This window comes from Paroedura picta, chromosome 3, assembly GCF_049243985.1.
Source record: "Paroedura picta isolate Pp20150507F chromosome 3, Ppicta_v3.0, whole genome shotgun sequence".
Lineage (NCBI taxonomy): Eukaryota > Metazoa > Chordata > Lepidosauria > Squamata > Gekkonidae > Paroedura > Paroedura picta.
Window position 1 is genome coordinate 118487677 of NC_135371.1, and position 22113 is coordinate 118509789.

The 22113-nt window shown below is 45.4% G+C and overlaps 1 protein-coding gene and 1 long non-coding RNA gene across 2 annotated transcripts in view; one reads left to right on the top strand and one right to left on the bottom strand.

The window, feature by feature from the left end:
* Nucleotides 1–16627: 16627 nt before the first annotated feature.
* The window catches only part of LOC143832661 (uncharacterized), a 33493-nt gene continuing 28007 nt past the window's right edge, over nt 16628–22113 (bottom strand). The window contains exon 2 of the long non-coding RNA XR_013229341.1: nt 16628–20683. This is a non-coding gene — a long non-coding RNA (uncharacterized LOC143832661). The remainder of the gene's footprint in view (nt 20684–22113) is intronic.
* Nucleotides 17778–22113, top strand: part of TECR (trans-2,3-enoyl-CoA reductase) — a 61971-nt gene continuing 57635 nt past the window's right edge. The window contains exon 1 of the mRNA XM_077327394.1: nt 17778–17890. Coding sequence (XP_077183509.1) covers nt 17876–17890 — 15 coding nt within the window. The 5' untranslated portion in view covers nt 17778–17875. The remainder of the gene's footprint in view (nt 17891–22113) is intronic.

The window sequence follows — 22113 nt, forward strand, 5'->3', positions numbered from 1 at the left end:
GGAAAAATCAGATTTCCTTAGCAGAGTTATTATATAAATAATGAGACCAGACGAGGCAGGTTTACTGTATATAAAAAGACAAACTTTACTAGCTAAACAGGGTAAGGGCACTGGAAGTAAAAAAGAAAATACTTAGCTCATTACAGGAGCTGTCTACCTTAGCTGCTACATGGTTGAGATTCAAGATGGATCTGCTTCTCTGCCCAAAGCAGAGTTTTTCTCAAACAAAGAGAGGAAGTAGAATTCTTTCTCTTCCTGCCAAACTTGCGTACATGACAAACCAGAGTCAGGCCATGGCCGGGAAGCTAGGAAATTTACATTTGAAAACAGACCATTTGACCCACTCTGCCTGTCCCACTAGCAACAAGTGTAAACAAACAGTTTAACCCTTTTGACTGGCAGTCTGTGGCTGGCTCTTGCTAAATGACAAAGTCCAACAAACCCCTTCTCAAGAGTTAGCCACTGACATCAAACAATCCTAGCTCATCTCTAAGATTCTCAAATCTCCTTTTATCTAATGGTTTAGTCAACACATCAGCAATCATATTGTTAGTAGTACAGTACACAACATCAATAAGTCCTTCTTTGAACTTCTCTCTTGCAATTGCTATCTTGATTGCGACGTGCTTCGTCCCATTCTTCATGTTCTCGCCTTTGATCATTGCGATACAGGCTGCATTGTCCTCATACATTGTGACTGGCTTAGGTTCATCTACACCAAAGTCCTTCAGTAGACCTATTATCCATTCAAGTTCATTGCATGCATTGCAGGCTGCTATGCCTTCTGCCTCTGCAGTTGATCCAGCTATCAGATGCTGTCTTTTACTGGTCCAGTTGATCAGGTTTCCGCCGTAGAAGAACAAATATCCACTTGTAGACTTCTTTTCAAACTTGACTTCATGCCAGTTTGCGTCCATATATCCCACTAGTTGTGGTTTTGCACATGGTGATATCTTCAACTTCAAGTCTGCACTTTTGTTGAGATACTTTGCCATTCTTATTACAGCTTTCCAGTCATAGTGATCAGGAGAGTTGACTTTTCTGCTCAAGATCCCTACTGCAGCTGTAATGTCAGGTCTGGTAACATTACTCATGTATAACAACTTTCCAATAGCTTCTCTGTATGCCTTGTTGTTATCCAGTGTTTGTCCATCAGGTAAGGACATGTAAGCTGTATCTAGTGGAGTGCCAATTCCTTCTTCTTCTTTGATGCCCATTGACTTAACAAAGTCCATTATTTTGTGTCTTTGGCTAAGTAGAAATCCCCCGTCTGTGGTCCTTTCCACTTCAATTCCAAGGTAGGTACTTATGTCGCCTAGTTGCTTGACTTCAACATGTTTATTCAAGCATTCAATAATTTCTTTTGTTTCCTCTTTGTTTCCGCAACATAAGAGTAGATCATCAACAAATACAAGTATGTATTGATATTGTCCATTTTTAATTCTGGAGTACAGACACGGTTCTGCTGCTCCTTGTTTGAATCCTTGTGCCTCGAGTAGGCTGTTGAGCTTCTCATTCCAAGCTCTAGCAGCTTGCTTTAGTCCATAGATACTTTTGTGCAGTTTACACACAGTTCTTGGATCCATAATTTCACTCCCAGGTGGTAGATCCATGTAGATTTCTTCAGTTAATTCTCCATTGAGAAATGCTGATTTGACATCCACTTGCTCTACTGCCATGTTTCTTGATGCAGCTATGCTGAGCAGTGTTCTTATTGATGTGTAATTGACAACAGGTGCATAAGTATCAGTAAAGTCAGCTCCAAATTTCTGGGTATATCCTTTTGCTACTAAACGTGCTTTGTATCTGTCCACGCTTCCATCGGGTAATCGCTTTATCTTGAATACCCATTTGCATCCAACTGTATTCCTTCCAGCTGGCAATTTGGTGTATGACCATGTTTGGTTGTTGCGAAGAGAATCAAGCTCTTCATCCACTGCATCCAGCCATTTGATCCTTTCACTCATTGGAAGATTCATCATCTCTTCCCATGTTGACGGTTCACATTGATCTGGTGCTTTGACTTGACATGTGTAACGTTTTGCAGGTATTCCTTTATTCTGTCTTTTCGACCTCCTCACAGCAGGTGGCGCTGTCTCATCTGCTTCTTGGGTTGCCCCTTCCGGTTGGACATTATCATGTAGTTTTGTGTCTTCACCAGCAGATGGCGTTGCCCCTTCTGTCTGAGTAAGGCGATGTAGTTTGGCATTCTCTTCAATGGGTGGCGCTGCCCCTTCTGCTGAGCTTGCTCTTTGTTCCCGAGCATTAGCTCTGGTGGCCGCCATCTTCACCCATTGAGTGAAGCTGCTTGCCTCATTGTTCCTGCAATCCTCTTCTCCTGTAGAGAAATCCTGTAAAGAAAACTGCTTGGTACAATTCTCATCCACGAACACAACATGTTTTATATCAACTTCAAAAGTTTTAGGATTCATGACTCTAAATCCTTTGTTGTATGAATTGTAACCTACAAAAATTCCCAGCTCAGTTCTGGGATCCAACTTTCCACGCTTTTGCTTCGGCACATAAGCATAAACCTTAGCTCCAAAAGTTTTCAAATGTCCCAGGCTAGGTTTTCTGCCATTCCAGGCCTCATATGGTGTTTTGCCAATCACTTTTGAATGTGATATATTGTACAAGTAAGTTGCTGTATTCACAGCTTCAGCCCAGCACACATCAGGCAAATTTGAACCTAATAACATGCATCTAGCACTTTCCATCAAGGTTCTATTAAATCTCTCTGCAGTTCCATTCAATTCTGGGGTGTATGGGACAGTCTTCCCATGTGAAATCCCCTCTTGCTCAAGATAGTTTTCAAATGCAAAATTGCTGAACTCAGAACCTCCATCTGTAATTAAACATTCAGGAACTCTTGAGAATTTTGTCTTTAAATAGCTTACATAAGTTTTAAATTTGTCCAAAGTTTGATCCTTTGTTTTCAGGAAGTACACACAAGCATATTTTGTTCCATTATCAATTATAGTGAGAATATATCTTGCTTTTCCAGCAGATGCGGTAATGGGACCGATCAAGTCAGCATGGACCCTCTCTAGAAGCTTGTATTCCTTGTTCTGAGAGTTCCTTTGTTTGCTGCACATGGTGGGCCTTGTTGCCTTTCCCATGAGACAAATTTCACAACCTTTCCTGGACATTTCACATTCTACAATCTTATAATCAACATCACACAAAGATTTCTTAACAGATTCAAAGTTTCTGTGTCCCATTCGCCTATGAAATGCATAAATACAGTTCCTATGCTTGCAAACATCCCTGTTTACATTCAGCAGTTTATGCTTATCTTCCTTATCATATCCTTCCATTTCAGCATTCAGAAAATAAAGATTTCCTCTTTCTGTAGCTTTAAATGTCTCATCCACAGCAGAATCATAAATTAGCCATTCATTTCCTTTTACATGAAATTCAAAATTTCCTTTAGCAAGTCTGGATACAGAAATCACATTGAGCTTAGCATTGGGAACAAAGAAAGCATCTCTTATACTGTAGTGCACAAAATTTCCACTAATCCCTTTACATTTGAAAGATATAGTTCCTCTTCCAATGGCTCTAATTTCTTGACCATCCACAGAATACAGAGACTCAGAACATTCCTCAAAATTAGTAAACAGACTTTTCTCATTTGCTAAAACAACCTCTGATCCAGAATCTAAGCAAAATTTTAATTCTGTTTCACAAACAATATTGTCTTTTTCAGTCCCACACAACTGATTCACAGACAGAGTTAACACGTGCCTTTGGCCTTTGCTCTTATCAGCTTTAAAGTCCTTTCGCTGAGATCCTCTCTGTACATTAGAATCTGTCTGGTCCTTATTCTTATTTTTCAAGAATTTCCTACACACATTTTTCTTATGACCAGATTTTCCACAGTAATAACACACAATTTCTTTCTTATTTAATTGTAGCACAGATGTGCCTTTTGAACCTTCAGCTCCATGCTCTGTAGCATTCACATCACTCTTCAGCAAATAGTCAGTAGTATAATCCACTGTAAGATTGTCCTTACACATCAAATTGTGAACTCTGCCTTCATATTTTTTTGGTAAAGATCCAAGTATAACATTAATTATCAACTCATCCTTAATATCATGTCCAATTTTCTTCAGTCTGTCTGCATATTCCAACAGCATGTTTAAATGTTTACTTAAGTCCCGTCCCTCTTCTAATCTTGAAGTCAGAAATTTTACATAGAGAGATCTTTGGGATAGTGCAGAGTTATTCTGATATCTCTCCTCTAATTTTTTCCACATTTCTTTTGCTGATTTTGCCGTTAAGAACAGCCTTGTCTCAGAGTCTTGAATTGCTCCAGAAATAATATGCATTGCAGCATAATTATCCATTTCAAACTGTTCATACTCTGGGGCATTCTCATCTGGAAAATCTTTCTTTATAGTATGGATTAATCCATTCATTCCTAAGACATTATGTACTTTGAAACGCCATGAAATAAAGTTGTCTTGAGTTAGAAATGGCAAACATTGGGTTGAGGAGGAATTTAATTTTGGAGTAGGGGTACTCTTTACTTCCCTGTTTTCTCCAGAATCAGGATCATGTTCTTCTCCAGTTGGGGCCATCTCGGCTGGCTGCTGCTGCTGGCTGCTTTCCAGATATCCACACACGCACACACAGGCTCAGCTCCCGTTTCCTTTGCAGAAGGTCAGCGCGGGTCTTTCTTTTTGCACAGCTATCAAAGAGACTTTTCTCAAGCTCTTAGCTCTGGCTTAAAAAGACATTAATCCGTCTTCTTCTTGCAAAAAAACTCAGGACGATCTCCAATAAGAAAAATGCAAAAAATGCTTTTTCCTTCCTATCCTGTTCTAGCTTTTTTTTTTTAAACTTCACTGCCAGGTCTCAAAAATTCAGACATGCACAGAAAAAAAACATCTGGGCCCATAACCTTTATGTTGGGAAAAATCAGATTTCCTTAGCAGAGTTATTATATAAATAATGAGACCAGACGAGGCAGGTTTACTGTATATAAAAAGACAAACTTTACTAGCTAAACAGGGTAAGGGCACTGGAAGTAAAAAAGAAAATACTTAGCTCATTACAGGAGCTGTCTACCTTAGCTGCTACATGGTTGAGATTCAAGATGGATCTGCTTCTCTGCCCAAAGCAGAGTTTTTCTCAAACAAAGAGAGGAAGTAGAATTCTTTCTCTTCCTGCCAAACTTGCGTACATGACAAACCAGAGTCAGGCCATGGCCGGGAAGCTAGGAAATTTACATTTGAAAACAGACCATTTGACCCACTCTGCCTGTCCCACTAGCAACAAGTGTAAACAAACAGTTTAACCCTTTTGACTGGCAGTCTGTGGCTGGCTCTTGCTAAATGACAAAGTCCAACAATTTTAAATATCTACGGATTTATTGAGGTTTGCAGCTTTGTAGGCTGTTTGTCAGTGTGTGATGTGCATTGAAATGTGGTGGGCATATATACATAGGGAGCCACATCAATACAACAAAGAATGTTATGGCACTTTTAAAAGTTTTTAAAAAATGTATTGATTACATCAGTGTGATTTCTCACTGGCACACCACATAGGGGGCAATTCTGCCTTTACTAAAGTCAACAGCAATGATTTGCACTGATTTTAATACAGTAAGAACATCATAGTTTTTGTCTAGCTCATGCTTTGATGAAGTACTAGAACTACTTCCATAAGGGGTTTTTGCTCTGGTTTTATGTCTCAATGGCAACAGATTTTAAAGAACATCTGCTTGACATTGTGTCCTTATCTTCAGGGTTTTCCTTTTTAAATGGATTCTAAACCTAGATCTGGTGCTAGATGGATTGGGGCAGCTTGGCCATCCTTGTGATGTTAGATCTGTCAGCCGTGTTTGATGTGGTTGACCACGACTTGGTGGCCTGCCGCCTTGCCTGGGCTGGGATACGTAGGACAGCCCTCCAGTGGCTGCTCTCCTTTCTCCAGAACCAGACACAGAGTGTTGCTGTGGGGGAGGAATTATCTTGCTCCTTTCAAGTCCCTTGTGGTGTTCCGCAAGGGGTGGGTCACTTTTTAATATCCTTATGTGCCCTCTGGCTCAGCTGGTATAGAATTTTGGACTGGGTTGTCACCAGTATGCAGATGACACCCAGCTTTGTCTCCTGATGGATTGCCACCCAGACTCCGACCCGGAAACATTTGTCAGATGTTTGGAAGCCGTACCTGGATGGTTGGAGTTGAGCCACCTGAAACTCAGTTCTACCAAAATGGAGGCCCTGTGGTTGGGCAGGATGGGGGCAGATCAGGAAGCATGCCTACCCAGATTGGCTGCGGTGCAACTTAACACTGCACTCTCTGCCAGGAATTTGAGAGTGATCCTGGGTGCGTCCCTATTAATGGAGGTGCAGGTCACTAAATTAGCCTGACAGATGCTTTACCATCTATGCCAAGCAAGGCTACAGCCGTCCTATCTGTCCTCTGAGCACCTGGCCACAGGGATTTGTGCAATTGTCACCTCCAGGCTTGACTTCGGTAGCATGGTCTATGTGGGCCTACCCTTATCCTTGATCCAGAAATTGCAGCTGGTGCAGAATGCTCACTGGCACCTCACCTCACACACGCACCTGGCTGCTGGAGCCAGCGCATCTCCAACTCTCCGCTGCTCCACCCGCACGCAGCCTGCGGGGCACCATGCTCAGCTGTGCCAGCCCTGAGGGCCTGTCTCTGCCCAGGCCACAGGACATGCTGACCCAGGCGCTGATGCCGTGGGATACACAGCAGCCGCACATCCAGCAAGCTTCTCACCACGCCCACATGATGATGGCCCCGCCTGCTCAGGAACCGATTCTCCCTGCCCCGAACAAGACGAGCCGCCTCCCGTGAACACATAAGCCCAGCTGGAGGTCGCCCCGCTCACCAGCCTGCCCAGCACTCCGTGGGACACTCCCAGGTGCCAGGTCGCCAGCCCAGAATGGCAAAAACCTCCCCCCGTTCCCAAAGCCCCGTAGCTGCCTCTGCGTCGCTTGGCTGGGCTCTGGTGGGTGGCGGGGATGGATGGGGGAAGCTAGTAGCTTTGCTTGGCATAGGTGAAAAAATACCAGGTGTGCTATCTCTGTTTCTTGAGTCTCTTTTAATTATTTCTTTTTACAACTAGGAAAGTGACTGCAATTAATTACTAACCTTGACATTTTTATTTCTCCAATGTTTTTGTGAACTACAACTGAACTCAAAAGGACTGATGAACTGTTTTAGCAAAGAATTACCAGAGTGCATAATTTTAATATTATGACACAGTTTACTAATTTGCCACTAATTTACTTTTGCTTCATATCTGTACCGTTATGATCCTTGTTTCTTGTCTGAGGAAGAGTGCATGCACTCGAAAGCTCACGCCTTGAATAGATATTTGTTGTTCTTAAAGGTGCTATTGGACTCAGTTTTTTATTCATAAAGAACTGAGAGAGAATGGCAGCCCAGGAGTATGGGGCTAGGATAAGGTGGCCAGATGTGCCTCCTTTGGCGGGACAATACCGCTTTTGGGGTATTTGCCCCGCGTCATGCGGCATCCTCCAGATTCTGCAAAAAATTAGGGGGGGGGGGACGTTCTCAGTTTTTTCCCCCTGTGCGCTGTCTGGCAGCCCAGCAGGCAGGCCGGGCTCAGGAGGCCCCCGTGCAGACGCCCGGGCTCTGGGGCGGGGCTTGCGCCACGGCGCCATTCCTGCGGGGTCCCACCGCTGCAGAGAACTTGCCTCCGCCGCCCTTCTGAGGCCAGTCAGGGAGGGAGGAGGGGGGAGGGAAGGTGGGGCCCACTTGCCGCCACAGTGCCACTGCTGCAGCCCCGCCGCCGCCCTACTGAGGCCAGTCAGGGAGGGAGGGGGGAAGGGAGGGGGGCCTGCTTGCTGCCACTGCGACATTGCCACCGCCGTGGTGGCAGCGGTGTGTCCCGCCTTATGGCCTTGGATTTCTGGTCACTTTAGGCTAGGATGAGGAAATGTGGGGGAAACTATGCTGTGTGGATACTCTGCTGAATCCACAGAAAACAACAGAAAGTACAAGAAAAATCCTCACTGTATGGATTCAACCTGTACTCCTTAATATAGAAGTACTACCACTAATCTGTAAAATCTCTAAATTTAATCTCTAAAATGCTAAAAACATTTACATGTTCTATGATACAAATTTTGGACACAGTCTTACTATTATAGTGCAGGTAGGGAAGAAAAGCACATACATCCGAAGGTGTGCTTTGAAGTTTTTACTGCAACTGCTCACTGAAAGAGCAAGCCGCTTTTTTATTTAAAACCAGCAGGCCTGTTTAGCTGGGTAAGCAAGGACACCACCACCAACAACAACAAAATCAAAATGCCCTCAATTGTTTGCATTCATGTTTCTTCGCCCCCTTGTGGCTGTTCAGGATTGCGATTTCATTCAGATGCTCTTTTCCGGTACCAGCAAAGGAGTTTTTTACACTTGAGGAATAGAGGCCTCAGTGGATTGTAAGAAATTGTTCCAGTTTTGAAGTCTTGGGGCTTTCTGGCTGATCCCACTTCTTAAACTGAAATTCCAAATATGGAACGCTTTGTTCTATTTAGTCACTGCTTTTGGCTTTGGCTTCATCTTTTGACCAATGTGAGGTCACCTGCAATTTCTGTTTACTGTAAACTCTCTGAGCTATTAATCTGAAGATGATCCTAGCCTTCCTGAGGGAAAAAAAGGGTTGTACGTGAAAAAAAATATTATGAACATACATTCCAGGCTCCAGACACCTTTGGCATTTTAAGTTATTTCCTCTCATTATGCATTTGCTCACAGTTGGTTTCCCAGAAGTTGTATTAATAGAAGTTGTGCTTGAAATAGCCTTGCCTTCCTCCCAGTACATATGAAGAGCATTTGCCAAGGAAAGAGGATTAAGTAAAGGATCTAAAATTAATGACAGGCTCTTCCTTCATTCACTACACAGGCCTTTGCTCATGTTCCCTTTTCTCTTTCCTGGCCCTCTAATTCTGTTCTATTTTGCTTGTTTTGCCAGAATAACATTTGTCTTTCTTCTCAATTGGCTTTTCTTGTTATTGACTTCCATGTTAATATGTATGTTAAATAGCAGTAAATATATATTTTATTCTGCAAAAATGAACATACTTCTAGTTTAAGGTGACCAGATCCTGAGGACACTGAAGTGGGACACTGGGGGATGGGGGGGGGGTGGCGGGGGGGGCTCTTGTTCGGCAGCAGCAGCGGGAGTGCTCTCTTCCTGGTCCCTCCACCCTGGCTTGCCCATTTGCTTTCTCTTCCCAGCCGGCCGCGAGAGACAAGTTCAGGCTCGGCAGGAAGAGGGAGCGGCCCCAGCACGTTTCGGCCCCAGCCGCATCCACTTTGCTTGCCTGCCACCCGGCTTGCCTTTGCCTCCTCACTGGCCAGCTGGCCGCCTGGCCAGTACAAAGTGGGGATCGGGCAGAGGCAGCCGCCTGACTGCCCGCCCGATCCCGGCTGCCCCCGAAGCCAGAGGCAGGGCGGAGGCAGCCGCCTGACTGCCGACCCCATCCACGCATGATCACTCCTGCCTCCCCTAACCTCATCTCCGGACTCAGCTGCTTGAGGGCAGGGAAGGGCGCCTGGCAACGGGGGTGGGAGCATCTGGGGCCGGCTCTTCCATGCTCTCTTGCCAAGGCGGCAGCAACTGCTGCTGGCCCACACGCCTACCTCACTCAGCTGGCTAGCCGACTGCCACCTCCAGTGGGGGAGAAGAAGCCAGAGCAGGCGGGACTTTTTAGAAATGCAGCGGGACACAAAGGCACTGCTGGTGGTGGCCCACTGTGGCTGTTGTTGTGCAGAATCAGCCAAATAAACAACAGTAACATATACATATGTTAACAATAACATATAACAATGGTTTCCTAACATTCCATAACTGGTTAAACATATGGCTGTAACCCCAAAGGTTGGTCGGTTCTGGATTCAGGTGAGGGAGGAGTTCTGGGGGCTCAGTAGATGGTGTTGGTTCGGTCAATCACAACCAATGGCCTGGTGGAAAATGTCCAATTTGCAGGCCCTGAAGAACTGTGATGTAGGGACACCAACCTCCTGGTGAGAACTGAGATTCCCCTGGATTTATAGCCCGTCTCGAGACTACAGAGATCAGTATCCATGGAGAAAATGTTTTGGAGGCTGGATTCTATGGCATTTTACCCCCTGAGGTCCTTGGCCTCCTCAGATTCCATCCCTGAATCTCCAAGAGTTTCCCAACCTGAATCTAGCCATTCTACCCCCACAATCCCCTATTGGTGGCCAGGGAGGATCTGGTAACCCTAATGGGATGGGAAGTAGCCATTTCTTTCCCAGTGCTCCTCATACCCCTAGTCACAAAAACTCAAACAGTAATGCCTGGATTATTATGTATTGTGTGATGTGTAGTGTAGCCAGGAGATCCAAGGATTGTCTGGCAGTCAGTCAAGTGGCAACTAATACAATACAATACAATACAATACAATACAATACAACACAACATAATCTTTAAACAGCCCCGTGGCGCAGCACGCCATGAACTGAATAAAAGAGTAAGGGCTGTGTGGGAGGAGTTAGGGCAGTCCCTGTCCGGGATAAAAACTCAGAGGGGCCAATCAGGAGCCACAAAGCAGCTCCTAATTGGCCCCTCCGAGTGGCCATCCTGCCCCAAGCAGCCGCCCAGGAAATCACCGCATAGACTGGACTGCCAGCCGATGCGGTGAGTCCTCTTGGAAGCCACGCCGCCTTCTCCCGCCCGCTCCAGCGGTGAGGCCGCTCCTGGGGGCGAGAGAAGGACGTTTGGGGCTTTGGGGAGGGTGGGGGGGCGGGATCTGGCCTTCTCTGGCCTCCGGGAGCGGGCTCGCCGCGGCGAGGTGAGGCCGCTCCTGGGGCCGAGAGAAGAACGGCTCCTAGCGCCCATTTTATTACAGCATAAAATGGGCTTTCTTTCTAGTATAATATAATCTGTAACCGCTCCGTGGTATTAATAAAGCCCTAAGGGCAAGTGGGGAGGAGAAAGGGGCGGGCGCTGTCCGTGATAAAAACTCGGAGGGGCAAATCAGGAGCCACAAAGCGACCTGATCAATCCAATCACAACATCTGCTGGAAATGTGAGATATATTCTCACAGTGATTGATAACAGAACAAAATAAGCATGTGTATACTTCTTGAAATCAAACTGGACAAATTTAAGATTTATTTGAACTATATTAGAAATTTTTTTCAAAAGTTCCTGAATGTTTAAAATCAATGGGTCTAAATTCTGCGATACTGCATTTGAGAATTACCTTGAACAAGGATTTCACATGGGAAGACAGTCTCATATACCCCAGAGTTAAATGGGACAACAGAGGGATTTAACAGAGCCTTGATGGAAAGTGCTAGATACATATTGTTAGGTTCAAATTTGCCTGATGTGTGCTGGGCTGAGGCAGTCAATACAGCAGCTTACTTGTACAATATAACACACTCAAAGGTGACTGGCAAAACGCCATATGAGGCTTGGAATGGCAAAAAACCTAGCCCAGGACATTTGAAAACTTTTGGAGTGAAAGTTTATGGTTATGCGCCAAAGCAAAAGCTTGGAAAATTGGATCCCAGAACTGACCTTGGGAGTCTTTATAGGTTACAATCCATACAACAAAGGATTTAGAGCTCTGAATCCTAAGCCTTTTGAAGTTGATATAAAGCATATTGTGTTTGTGGATGAAAATTGTACCTAACAGTTTTGTTCACAGGATTCCTCCACAAGACCATTTATGCACTGGGGAATTGACTGCCCCAGATCCTGTGCAGGAGCACAAATCAGGGCCGGATGAAGCACACCTGACAAAATGCTCCTCCATGTTGGTGCAGGAATAGGTGAGGCAACCTGCCACGACTAAAACTCTAGCCTGCAGCCCAGCATGAAACCTCCAGTGCATAAACGGTCCAAGAGGAGAGGAATGCAAGAATAAGGCAAGAAACAAAAGAGGAAACAAAAGCGACTGTTGAAAACCTAAGCAAACATGTTGAAGTAAAGCAGCTAGGTGACATATATACCCACCTTGGAAAGGACTATAGATGGTGGATTTCTAATTGGCCAAAGACATAAAATAATGGACTTTGTTAAGACAATGCACATTGATGAAAGAGAAGGAGTTGGCACTCCACTAGATACAGCTTACATGTCTTTACCTGATGGACAACCAATGTATAACAAGGCATACAGAGAAGCCATTGGAAAGGTGTTATACCTGAGTAATGTTACCAGACCTGACATTACAGCTGCAGTAGGGATCTTGAGCAGAAAGGTCAATTCTCCCAATCACTGGAATGCTGTAACAAGGATTGCGAGATATCTCCACAAAAGTGCTGACTTAAATTGAAGATATCACCATGTAAAGAACCGCAGCGAGTAGGATATATGGATGCAAACTGGCAAGTGGATGTTTATTCTTCAGAAGAAACCTGATCAACTGGACCAGTAAGAGACAGCATCTGATAGCTAGATCAACTGCTGAAGCAGAAGGAATAGCCTGTAACACTTGCAATGAATTTGAATGGATAATAAGTCTACTGAAGGACTTTCACATAGATCAGTGGTTCCCAAACTTATCTGGCCTACTGCCCACTTTCCAGAAAAAAATATTACTCAGCGTCCCCTGGAAATTAATTTTTAAAATTTTTTAATAGCAATTAAACAGAAAGATAAATGTATTAATGTTTCTACCTTTTTCATAAAATATATTAAAGAAAGGTGTAAATTAGAAATATTGAGGTTTGAAATTACGAAACTATTTATTGAACTCAGAATAGAAAGGTAATACAAAAAAGTTAGACTAAAACATAATACAAATAAAGGATGATGTTTTATATTTATTGGTATGTTTATGAGTTTGAAAAAAAATGATTCAAAAATTCAGAGCGAGACAGTCTCACTCTTCGGCGGAGAGAATCGAAAGTGCGGAGCGATACTGTCTCATTCTTCGGAGCGAAAAGGTTTGTAAAGCGCATATAATTATTACAAAATAAATAATACTCACCAACTATAGTCGCACTATTTGTTAGTTAACTTTAACTTGTACAATATCACAACAATCTAACTTAGAGTTATATTACGCTGTAATTTTACCCTAATAATTACGGGAAATCTCCTGATTCATAGCGTGCTCCAAAATCCGCTGGTAGTACAGCCGCTGCCATTCCAGACTTTGGCCTTGCGATTGACCAATCTCACGAGTGGCAGTTGCCCGCAGCAATGCTCGTAGTACTCACGTGTTTTGGAACGGCAATTCAGTGGCACCGCATGAACAATAGCAGTGCACAATTGCACATATCTCAATGCAAGTGAGGGAGTATGCTGAAACCGAGCTAACGTCCAGTATGTTGTTCAAAGAAAAATTAAGCGTTATGAGCGGAATACATAAATCAATTTTTCTAAATCTTCTCTTCTTTCTTTTATGCTTTCATCGCCCCCAAATGCACCTGTGGCCCATCACCTGGATCGCTGCAGCACCCACCAGGGGGCGGTAGCGCCCACTTTGGGAATCACTGACATAGATGAACCTAAGCCAATCACAATGTATGAGGTTAATGCAGCCTGCATTGCAATTACCAAGAGCGAAAATATGAAGAACCTTGGTAGCCTAGTAAAATGTGTTTTTTATACTATAACACTGCCTTGTCTGGTATCATCATTTATATATCAACTCTGCTAATATTTTAATACAAAATACCCAATAGAGCTACAGAGTGTAGCCACCACACGGAAGCACTGAAGAGCTGCCAACTCTGGGTTGGGAAATTCCTGTAGATTGGGAGGGGGCAGCAAGGGGAGGGTTAAAGTTACCAACTCCAGAAGAGGAAATTCCTAGAGATTTTGGGGTGGAGCCCATGGAGGTCACAGTAAAGGGAAGAAGGGACCTCAGCAATGTATAATGCTATGGATTCCACCCTCAAAGGCAGTAATTTTCTCCAGGACAACTGATTTCTGCGATCTGAAGATCAGTTGTAAAACTAGGAGATCTCCAGGCCCAACCATAGGAAGCAGTCACAAACATAAACTTGAATTCTTGATTAGTATCCCAAATTAAGGTCTCATCATGTTCTATATGAGGCAATAGGCTGCCCTGGACTGCTGTGGATTAGCCTGAGAATTCAGAGAACTCAATAACAAGTTAACTAGATATTAATAAAAAGAAGACAATCTTGAATCTATCTGTGGCTCAGGGAGAAGTTTATTCCCTCTGTAATCACTTCATTTCCCTGATTCTTTCTAGGTTAAAACTTACCTCAAAAGTGATATACAAAGAGTTTCAGTGTATAAATCACTTATAAATCATGGTACATTTCTGAGCCTGTTCCTGCTTGCCCATATCTTTATAGGTATTTCTGTAGCAACTTCCACCCTCAAGGGGGAAACCAGCTCACCACATAAATTAATGCTGTGTCAGACTGACAGAGTTTAAATTAGCAAAGAGAACATCAGGCTGCTTGAAAGAATAAAATAGTTCATGGTGCTCTGTTGCATTGCTGCTAGCTGCTGTACTGTTTTCTTCCCATGTGGATTTGGTTTGATTGGAGAGTCTTCTTGGTGATACTTCTTTATTTGATCTAGTTGATTTGTTGATTTCAGTTTCTGGTTCATGGGGTTCTGCTGGTGCTTCATCTGCAAAGTTCATGGTGCTCGATTGGCTGCTGTACATGGCTACTCTATCTTCCATCAGTGTGGATTCTTTGATGTTCGATGGTGTTAGCCATTCAGTTGTATCCAACTCTTGGTGAACTTGTGGGTCAACTGTTGTCACATTTCTGGTGTGTGTGTAGGCAATGGAATGGTGTAGGCCTGCCTTTGTCCTGTTTCTGCAGGCTCCCACTGCAGGTTTTCTTTGATGAAGAAGAGTAAACTGGTAGCCAGCCCAGAAGGCAGGCATAGTTCTATTCACAAATCATCTTAACACCGCCCGTGGCGCCACGGGCGCCACGGACTAAATAAAACGGTAAGGCGTTCTGAGGCGGGATGTGTCCGGGATGAGGAAGGGTCCAGATTGGACCCTTCCTCTGGACAGACAATCGGAGGGACCAATCGGCAGGCGCGAAGCGCCTGCCGATTGGTCCCTCCGATTCCCAGCCCCGAGCAATTGCGAGCCGCGCGGCTCGCAGTTGCTTCTTTGCCGCCGGCCTGACGCCCCGAGAGGCCAGCACGCATGGCCACAACAGAAACCTCCGGGTAAACACCAACATAAAAAGAAAAATAAACAGACGAAAAGCGCCATTCCCTGGCGCGCCTCGCATTAAGCAGCCGGCCTGGGGGCTCCCAGCCCACATGGCCGCTAAGGAGACCTCCCGGGAAACACCAACATAAAAGAAAAAAAAAGGCCGGCCGCTAGGGAGCCCCCGGACTGACGCCCCGAGAGCCCAGCCCGCATGGCCCCAACAGAAACCTCCGGGGAAACACCAACATAAAAAAAAAAAACCAGACAAAAAGCCCCATTCCTTAGCGCGCCTCGCATTAAGCCGCCGGCCTGGGGGCTCCCAGCCCGCATGGCCGCAATGGAAACCTCCGGGGAGACACCGACACCTCCGAGGAGAAACAGACATACAAAAAAAACCAAAAACAAACGCACCATTCCCTGGCGAGCCTCGCATTAAGCAGCCGGCCTGGGGGCTCCCAGCCCGCATGGCCGCAATGGAAACCTCCGGGGAGACACCGACATAAAAAACAAAACAAAAAAAACCCCGAAAAGCAACATTACCTGGCTCGCCGTCTATGCAGTGGTCCCCAACCTGCGGGCTGCGGGCTGCGGCCTGGCGCCGGGTCGCGAAGGCCATGGCGCCGGGCCGCAGCTCCCTCTCCCCGCCCCCCCCCCGCAGTAAAAAACTTCCCAGGCCGCAAGCTTGCGGCCCGGGAAGCTACTTACTGCGAGAGGGCGGGGAGAGGGAATCAGGGCCGGGCTGTGCCCGTGCAGGCCGCGCCCACGCGGCCCGATCCGCGGGCGCGGCTCGCGGGCGCGGCCCGATCCGTGGGCGTGGCTCGCGGGCGCGGCCCGATCCGCGGGCGTGGCTTCCGGGCGCGGCCCGATCCGCGGGCGTGGCTTCCGGGCGCGGCCCGATCCGCGGGCGTGGCTTCCGGGCGCGGCCCGATCCGAGCCGGGTGCGGCTCGATGCGCGGGCGCGGCCGCCACCAACAACGGGCTGAGCGTCTCCAGACTCCAGTAACCAGCTCTCTCCTGCCCTCCAGCCCGGCTGCCTCCGCTTCCTGCCTTGCACACGCACTCCGGTAAGCCACGGGCCGGGGGGCGGGCCAGGATTACTCGCTGCCGCCTCCCCAGATGGCCAACACCTGTCCTCGGTGCTCTGGCCCCGCTGGCACCTCTACCTCCACAGCCTCCCTAGAGCCCGCTGTATTTGGATTACAGCGGGCTTATTTTCTAGTCTGGAGATATTTGTGTTGTCACTTCCTGTGCTGTGGGAGTGATCTGGTGGTGTCACCTCCAGTGGGAGTGTCTGGGTGATGTCATTTCTGGTGATGTGACTTCCAGGGTCATTGCAGGAAGGTGTGGCCTGCTGACATCATTTCTGGGGTTCCTCTAAGCATGAAGAATGCTTGAGGGGATTCTCAACAGTAAAAAGGTTGAGAAACGCTGACATAGAGTTTGGGGTGTATCCTAGGCCTCTTATGCACGGGCCAGAAGGCCCGCGCTGGCAGCAGGAGCGCTTCACTTAAAATCACAATGCTCTCTGCTGCTGCCAGTGCAGGAGCCTCCCAGCCCAGGGCTACGGAAGGCCCGCGGTAAGCGACCGCGGGATCTTCCGCAGCTTCCTGGGTGAGCTGGAGCTGCGGCGGGCCGGTGCTGTGTGTAATTGCCAGCGCCAGGCTTGTTGGCCTGCCCAGCCCTGACCCTAACGTGTCCCTCCTCTGTGGAGCCATGGAGCTGGCAGGGGCAACCCCCTAGCCCCACCAGTGTTTGTGGAGGGGGCCTGGACCCTCCCCACCTCCCCCACCCCCGCTGCTTCACTTACCTCGGCCAGCGTGCGCACGCGCTACCCCGGGGCAACCCAGCATGCGCTGCTCCCGAGCGTATACGGGAAATGGTGGGGCATCATGCCTTGCTGCAACGGCACGGCGGCAGCGAGGGGAAGCTGATGCTGTGCATAAAGGGCCCTAGAGCATCTCAGAACATGGTGACACCTGGATACACCAATACAAGTGACAACATGAGTATCCACCACCTGGAATGGCCTTAGTTGTTGTTCTGCCTACCAAAGCTGAAAGGAATCTGAACAAGCTATTTTTTTTTGGGGGGGGGGGAATCTGAGAAACAGCATGGGGAAAAGAGTTAGCCCTTCCTAGTTTCCCTAGAGGCTACACGAAGATCCGTGCAGATCCAGCGTCTAGTTTTTCCTCCGTGTGATGCATCCTGATCACTTTGAACTTCGCGGCACCCGATTTTATGCACCTTCATTCTGAACTAGGTTCCATTAAGTTCAACAGTACTTCTTCCCATGGAATCACGTGCAGGGCTCAGCCTCAGGACTGCTGGTTCAAGGTGCTCCATGCTCTGCAGAACGTTATCACCAAAATTATTACCGCTGAACAAACACTGTCACATATCAGGACTAGGTGCAGGGATTTGTCCGCCCCCCTTTTTTCTTAGCCTCCACGATTGCTTCGTCAGGCTGCCACTCCGCTCACTTCGCGGGCTGATTGGATTAGGCTCTGTCACGAGCTACGGGTTTCTATAGGGACGCTTGGGGCGGGTTCGTAGGCGGGAGTGCGGATCCTCCTGCTTTAATTGGTTGAGCTTGTGGGACCGAATTTCTATGATTGGCTTTATTGTTCCTCGTGCCGCGCCCCCTCCAATGAGGCTAAGGTGTCACGTGAAGAGAAGGGGTGCCTGGCGGTAGCGACGGCAGCTGACGGGTGGGTGCAGCTATGAAGTACTACGAGGTGAGTGAGGGCAGTGGAGGCCTGGAACTCGGAACCGAGTTTTTGCCCTTTCGCTCCGCGGCTGTCCTACCGCCTCTTGGAGGTGGAAGGCATTAAGCGCGCGCGGAAGGTACGCGCGAAGGCTCGCGGGTAGAGGCGCGGAATTAAAGATGCGCGTGTGCATGTAGGGCGTGAGTGATGCGTGGACATGCTTTTGGTTTCCGAAAGGAAACTCGTTTGATTCGGGCACCCCTTCCTACTTGGATCATATTGCGGTTTGTATCGTGTCAAGTTAGGCGATGTCATAAGCATCTCAGTTTGTTACTATGACCCTGTTAATTAATTTTCAAATTTCTATGCCACCCTTCCCCGGGGGCTCAGGGCGGCTTACAACATACCAAATACAGTTCGGTTAAAACGTTAAAGTTATTAATATTAATTGACATTAAAACTCTTCTCCACCAACCCTCCAGTAGGATGGAGGGGGAATAAAGTGCTGATAAAGTGACTTTCCTCTGGCTGATAGTTATCTGGAATTTAAAGCTTTGCATGTAACACATAGGTAAATTGGCTCAATAAAATATATAGTTTTCCTATCTTGATGTCTTTTCCTTTAGTGGTTCTTGTGTAGCATCCTCTTCCTGTTGCTGACTTTGGCATTACTTTTTCTGCTCTTCAAAGAAAATTATTATATTTAATACTTAACTGGTGTTGATAACAAAAGTTAGGCAACAAGGCTATCCCCAGGCAAGGTAGGGCTTTCTTTCTGTGTCTTGCCCAAGGTTTGTTGGAAATTCAACTTTGTAACACTCCCCTCTCAAAAAGAAAAAGCCCAACCCAAAGAGATGCTGAAAATACTTAGCATTTCTGTGGAACCTCCTCTAAACATATACATTGCTGTGCATTGCAGCTATATGATCTGTAGACTTATGATGAAAAGAATGGAGAGGAAAATGCATGGTCCACCTGTGGATTGTTGTAATCCATGAGTCCTCCTAGTTCAGGTTGCTAAAGAGGTTGGCTAATGCTGCTGAAAGATTTGAATGGTTTGTGCTTAAGATGCAATGAATACTCATATACAGTATGTTTAGGGAACTTTTTGCTGTTATGTATCTTGTAGTCAAGAGGTTGCAAGAAAAATAGGAACACCTAGTTATTCAGAGAGGTGGAAACTGGCACCTGGACTTCTTAATAGGAATCATCGTCTTTAATTGCTTGATGCAGGAGCCTGACATTTCTTCTATAGTACTAATTAATATAACATTTTGAAGACTGGCTATTGAGCCTGACCTGATCTGGAAGTCCCTATATAGAAATACAGATTTAGACTATATCTTATAAATTACCTATATAGATTATCTACAAATGTTTCAAGCACAAGATATAAGCGAGAATCATTGTGCCTGTACTGCAACTACATGATAGTGTAGCTTAAGGCGATAGAGAAGCAAGCTATATTACTTTTATGAAGACCAGCTTTGTGGTCTCCCTTGCTAGACCATATTATCCCTAGGGTACCATATTATCTCTAGGGTATTAACTTTCCTCAATCCCTGAGAACTTTTTACCAATGATTGTGTTACTGTTGGGATGTTATTGTTAGAGTCTTGTTTCAACAAATTGAATTGTTCTTTTATTAGATGTTTTCAGCAAGGTTTTTTGTTTGTTGAGGAAGTTATGACTGAATTCCAGATAATTTCTGTAGACAGAACAGGGGTTTTGCAGCTTTGCTTGTGGGTCCCTATTAATCTGGTAGCCTGAAAATCTTGAAGACCATGTGTGTAATTTTCCCAACAGCACTCCAATAATGATCTGCTTGTCTGCTCTTTGTTAATTAGTGAGTAATAGTGAGTCTTGACATGCCTGGCCCAGAGGAACAGTGCACATGTTTAGAACATGTTTTGGAGTCAGGGCCGGATTTTCCTATAGGCTAACTAGGCTTCAGCCTAGGGCCTCAAGATCAAGCGGGGCCTATATTCCACATTTTTATAAAGGTTAGTACCAATCACAACATGTTTCATTTTAATATATTTATATATATCACAGTAATGATGTATTTTATTATCTCTTATGTAATTTACAAACTTAAAAATGGGAGGTGAAATAAGTGGAATAGCCTAGGGCCTCTTTTCATGTAAATCCGGCCCTGTTCGGAGTCCTCTGTGACGTACTGTGGTCCCTTAAGCAATATTTGAAAGGATCTCTGAAAGAAGGACTGAATCTGGAAGTAGGAGTCTGGGTCTAGTTTTTTAAAAACATAGCATTAATGTAAAATGCCTATATATTCCTGTGTAAATTCTTCATTCTCAGCTTCTGTCCAGGAAACAGCTGCATTATTCCAGGCTTAGTAATTCTAAAATCATAAAGTGTTAGATAATGTAGAGAATTATGAACTTGAGTTTTTTTTTTTCTTAAGCTGTCTGAAAGTACCAAGAACTTGTGATTCTGAAAGGACGTTTCAGGCGAGTGGGCAAATGCTCCACAGCAGTGTAGAAAATGACCTGAGCTGCTAAGTCTGTCTCTTCAGCCATGAGGTCAGAGCAGATTTTGCACCTGTCCTGTAAATGGATATATGCCTAGCAGTTCAGCACTACTAAGATTGGTTATAGGCACCGTTTGCTTGGCCAGCTCAGCAGTTTATGAAGCATTCTGTGTAGCAAATGCTCGCATCTAAATTTTAAGCAGGATATTATTTAGTATGTCTCTCTGAAATCTTTATCTGGAATAATGTCTTGAATGAAACAAGCATCTCCAGAGTTAATTCAGGATTTCTTCTTCCAGTCCAGCCGATGAAGTGGCTCTGCCCTGCTGTATCTGTTAAGCAACAACAGGAGATCTAGTTACAGCATAGATAACTTCCACATTTGCCTCGTAATATCATTATATTCTTGTTCAAAAGTTAAAGCTTTTAAATTTCAGCCTGGTTTGCTAGTATGGGAAGATTAACTCATGGGTGTTCTAGTCAAAAGGATTTCACAACAGCCTTAGCTGTTATCTACTGGCATGTAGGATAGGGAGGAACAAAGGTTGCTTCAGACCGGTTTAAATGTAGAAATCTTGTTCATCCTGATGTGCCTGTTTATGCCTGGCACAGAATACTATTCATTTAATAACTGCTTCCATTGATCCTAAACTCATTTCGACTACCGTTGTCTGGCATTCCGATTCAGCTGTTCAGCTTTTATAAAGTACATCTTCTAAGCTGGAAATCTAGGGAGCAGAGAAAATCATACATATGTTAGTTCCTGACATGCTGTCACATGGTGCTGTGACCAAACAGCAGCATCTTGGATGGGATTATGCATACTGGAACAGACTTAATTCTTAACAGCTAGGCTCAGGTTTCTACCACAAGCCTTGGCATTCTCATCTGTTTCTCCTTTATCATGTGTTAGTGAATAGTTGCTATTCAGTCTTAAGGATGCCAGCAAAGCTGTGCTTGAGAATGATTTTGCAGTGAAGACATTACCTTACCCATGAGAATTCTGTAGGGTTTCTTTTTCTCTGTGTACGTAAACATCTTCCAATAATGTTGGGCCATCAGTGAGAAGAACTCTGTGAGGTACGTTAAGCTGAGAGAGAGTGACTAGCCCAAAGTGGGAGGTTTGAAATGAATGCTTCATGCTTCAATTTATGGAATACATTCTGTAGCTTTAATTTGGCTGACTAGTTTATGGTCATTGAAAGTGTGTTCCTGTTTTATTTTAATGTTTGTTGCCACAGAAGGTGTAATTCCTAGAACATGAGTACTGGATACAAACAATATATTTTTCTAAGTACCTGAATCCCACTTTGAAATGGCAGTGGGTCTAAATGTTGACCCATAACATCTTGGTAACTCTGAGGGTTAGAAAATTGCTGCTGTTAAAAGCTTAGGATTTCATTTCATCTACACGAGCCAGCTTTCCATCCTCTGTATTATTCTCAAAACCATGCAGATGCCTGATCCTGATTGTTAGTCCTCAGGAGCTATCCATAAGTATTTGGGATGAGGTGAGAGAATAGTAGTCAAATGCTGCTTACTATAGGGCAACCTTTTTCAACCTTTTGATCATGGAGGAGCCCTTGAAATAATTTTTCAGGCTTTGAGGAGCCCTGGAAGTTATGTCAACTGGCCACACCTCCCTGCTTCATCCCCAGAAGTGACATGTTACTGGAAGTGACATCACTTCCCATGTTAACAGGCAGGCTTGAGAAGGACTGGGGGGAGAGATAGGAGGCAGTTTAAATGGGAGACTCTGCGC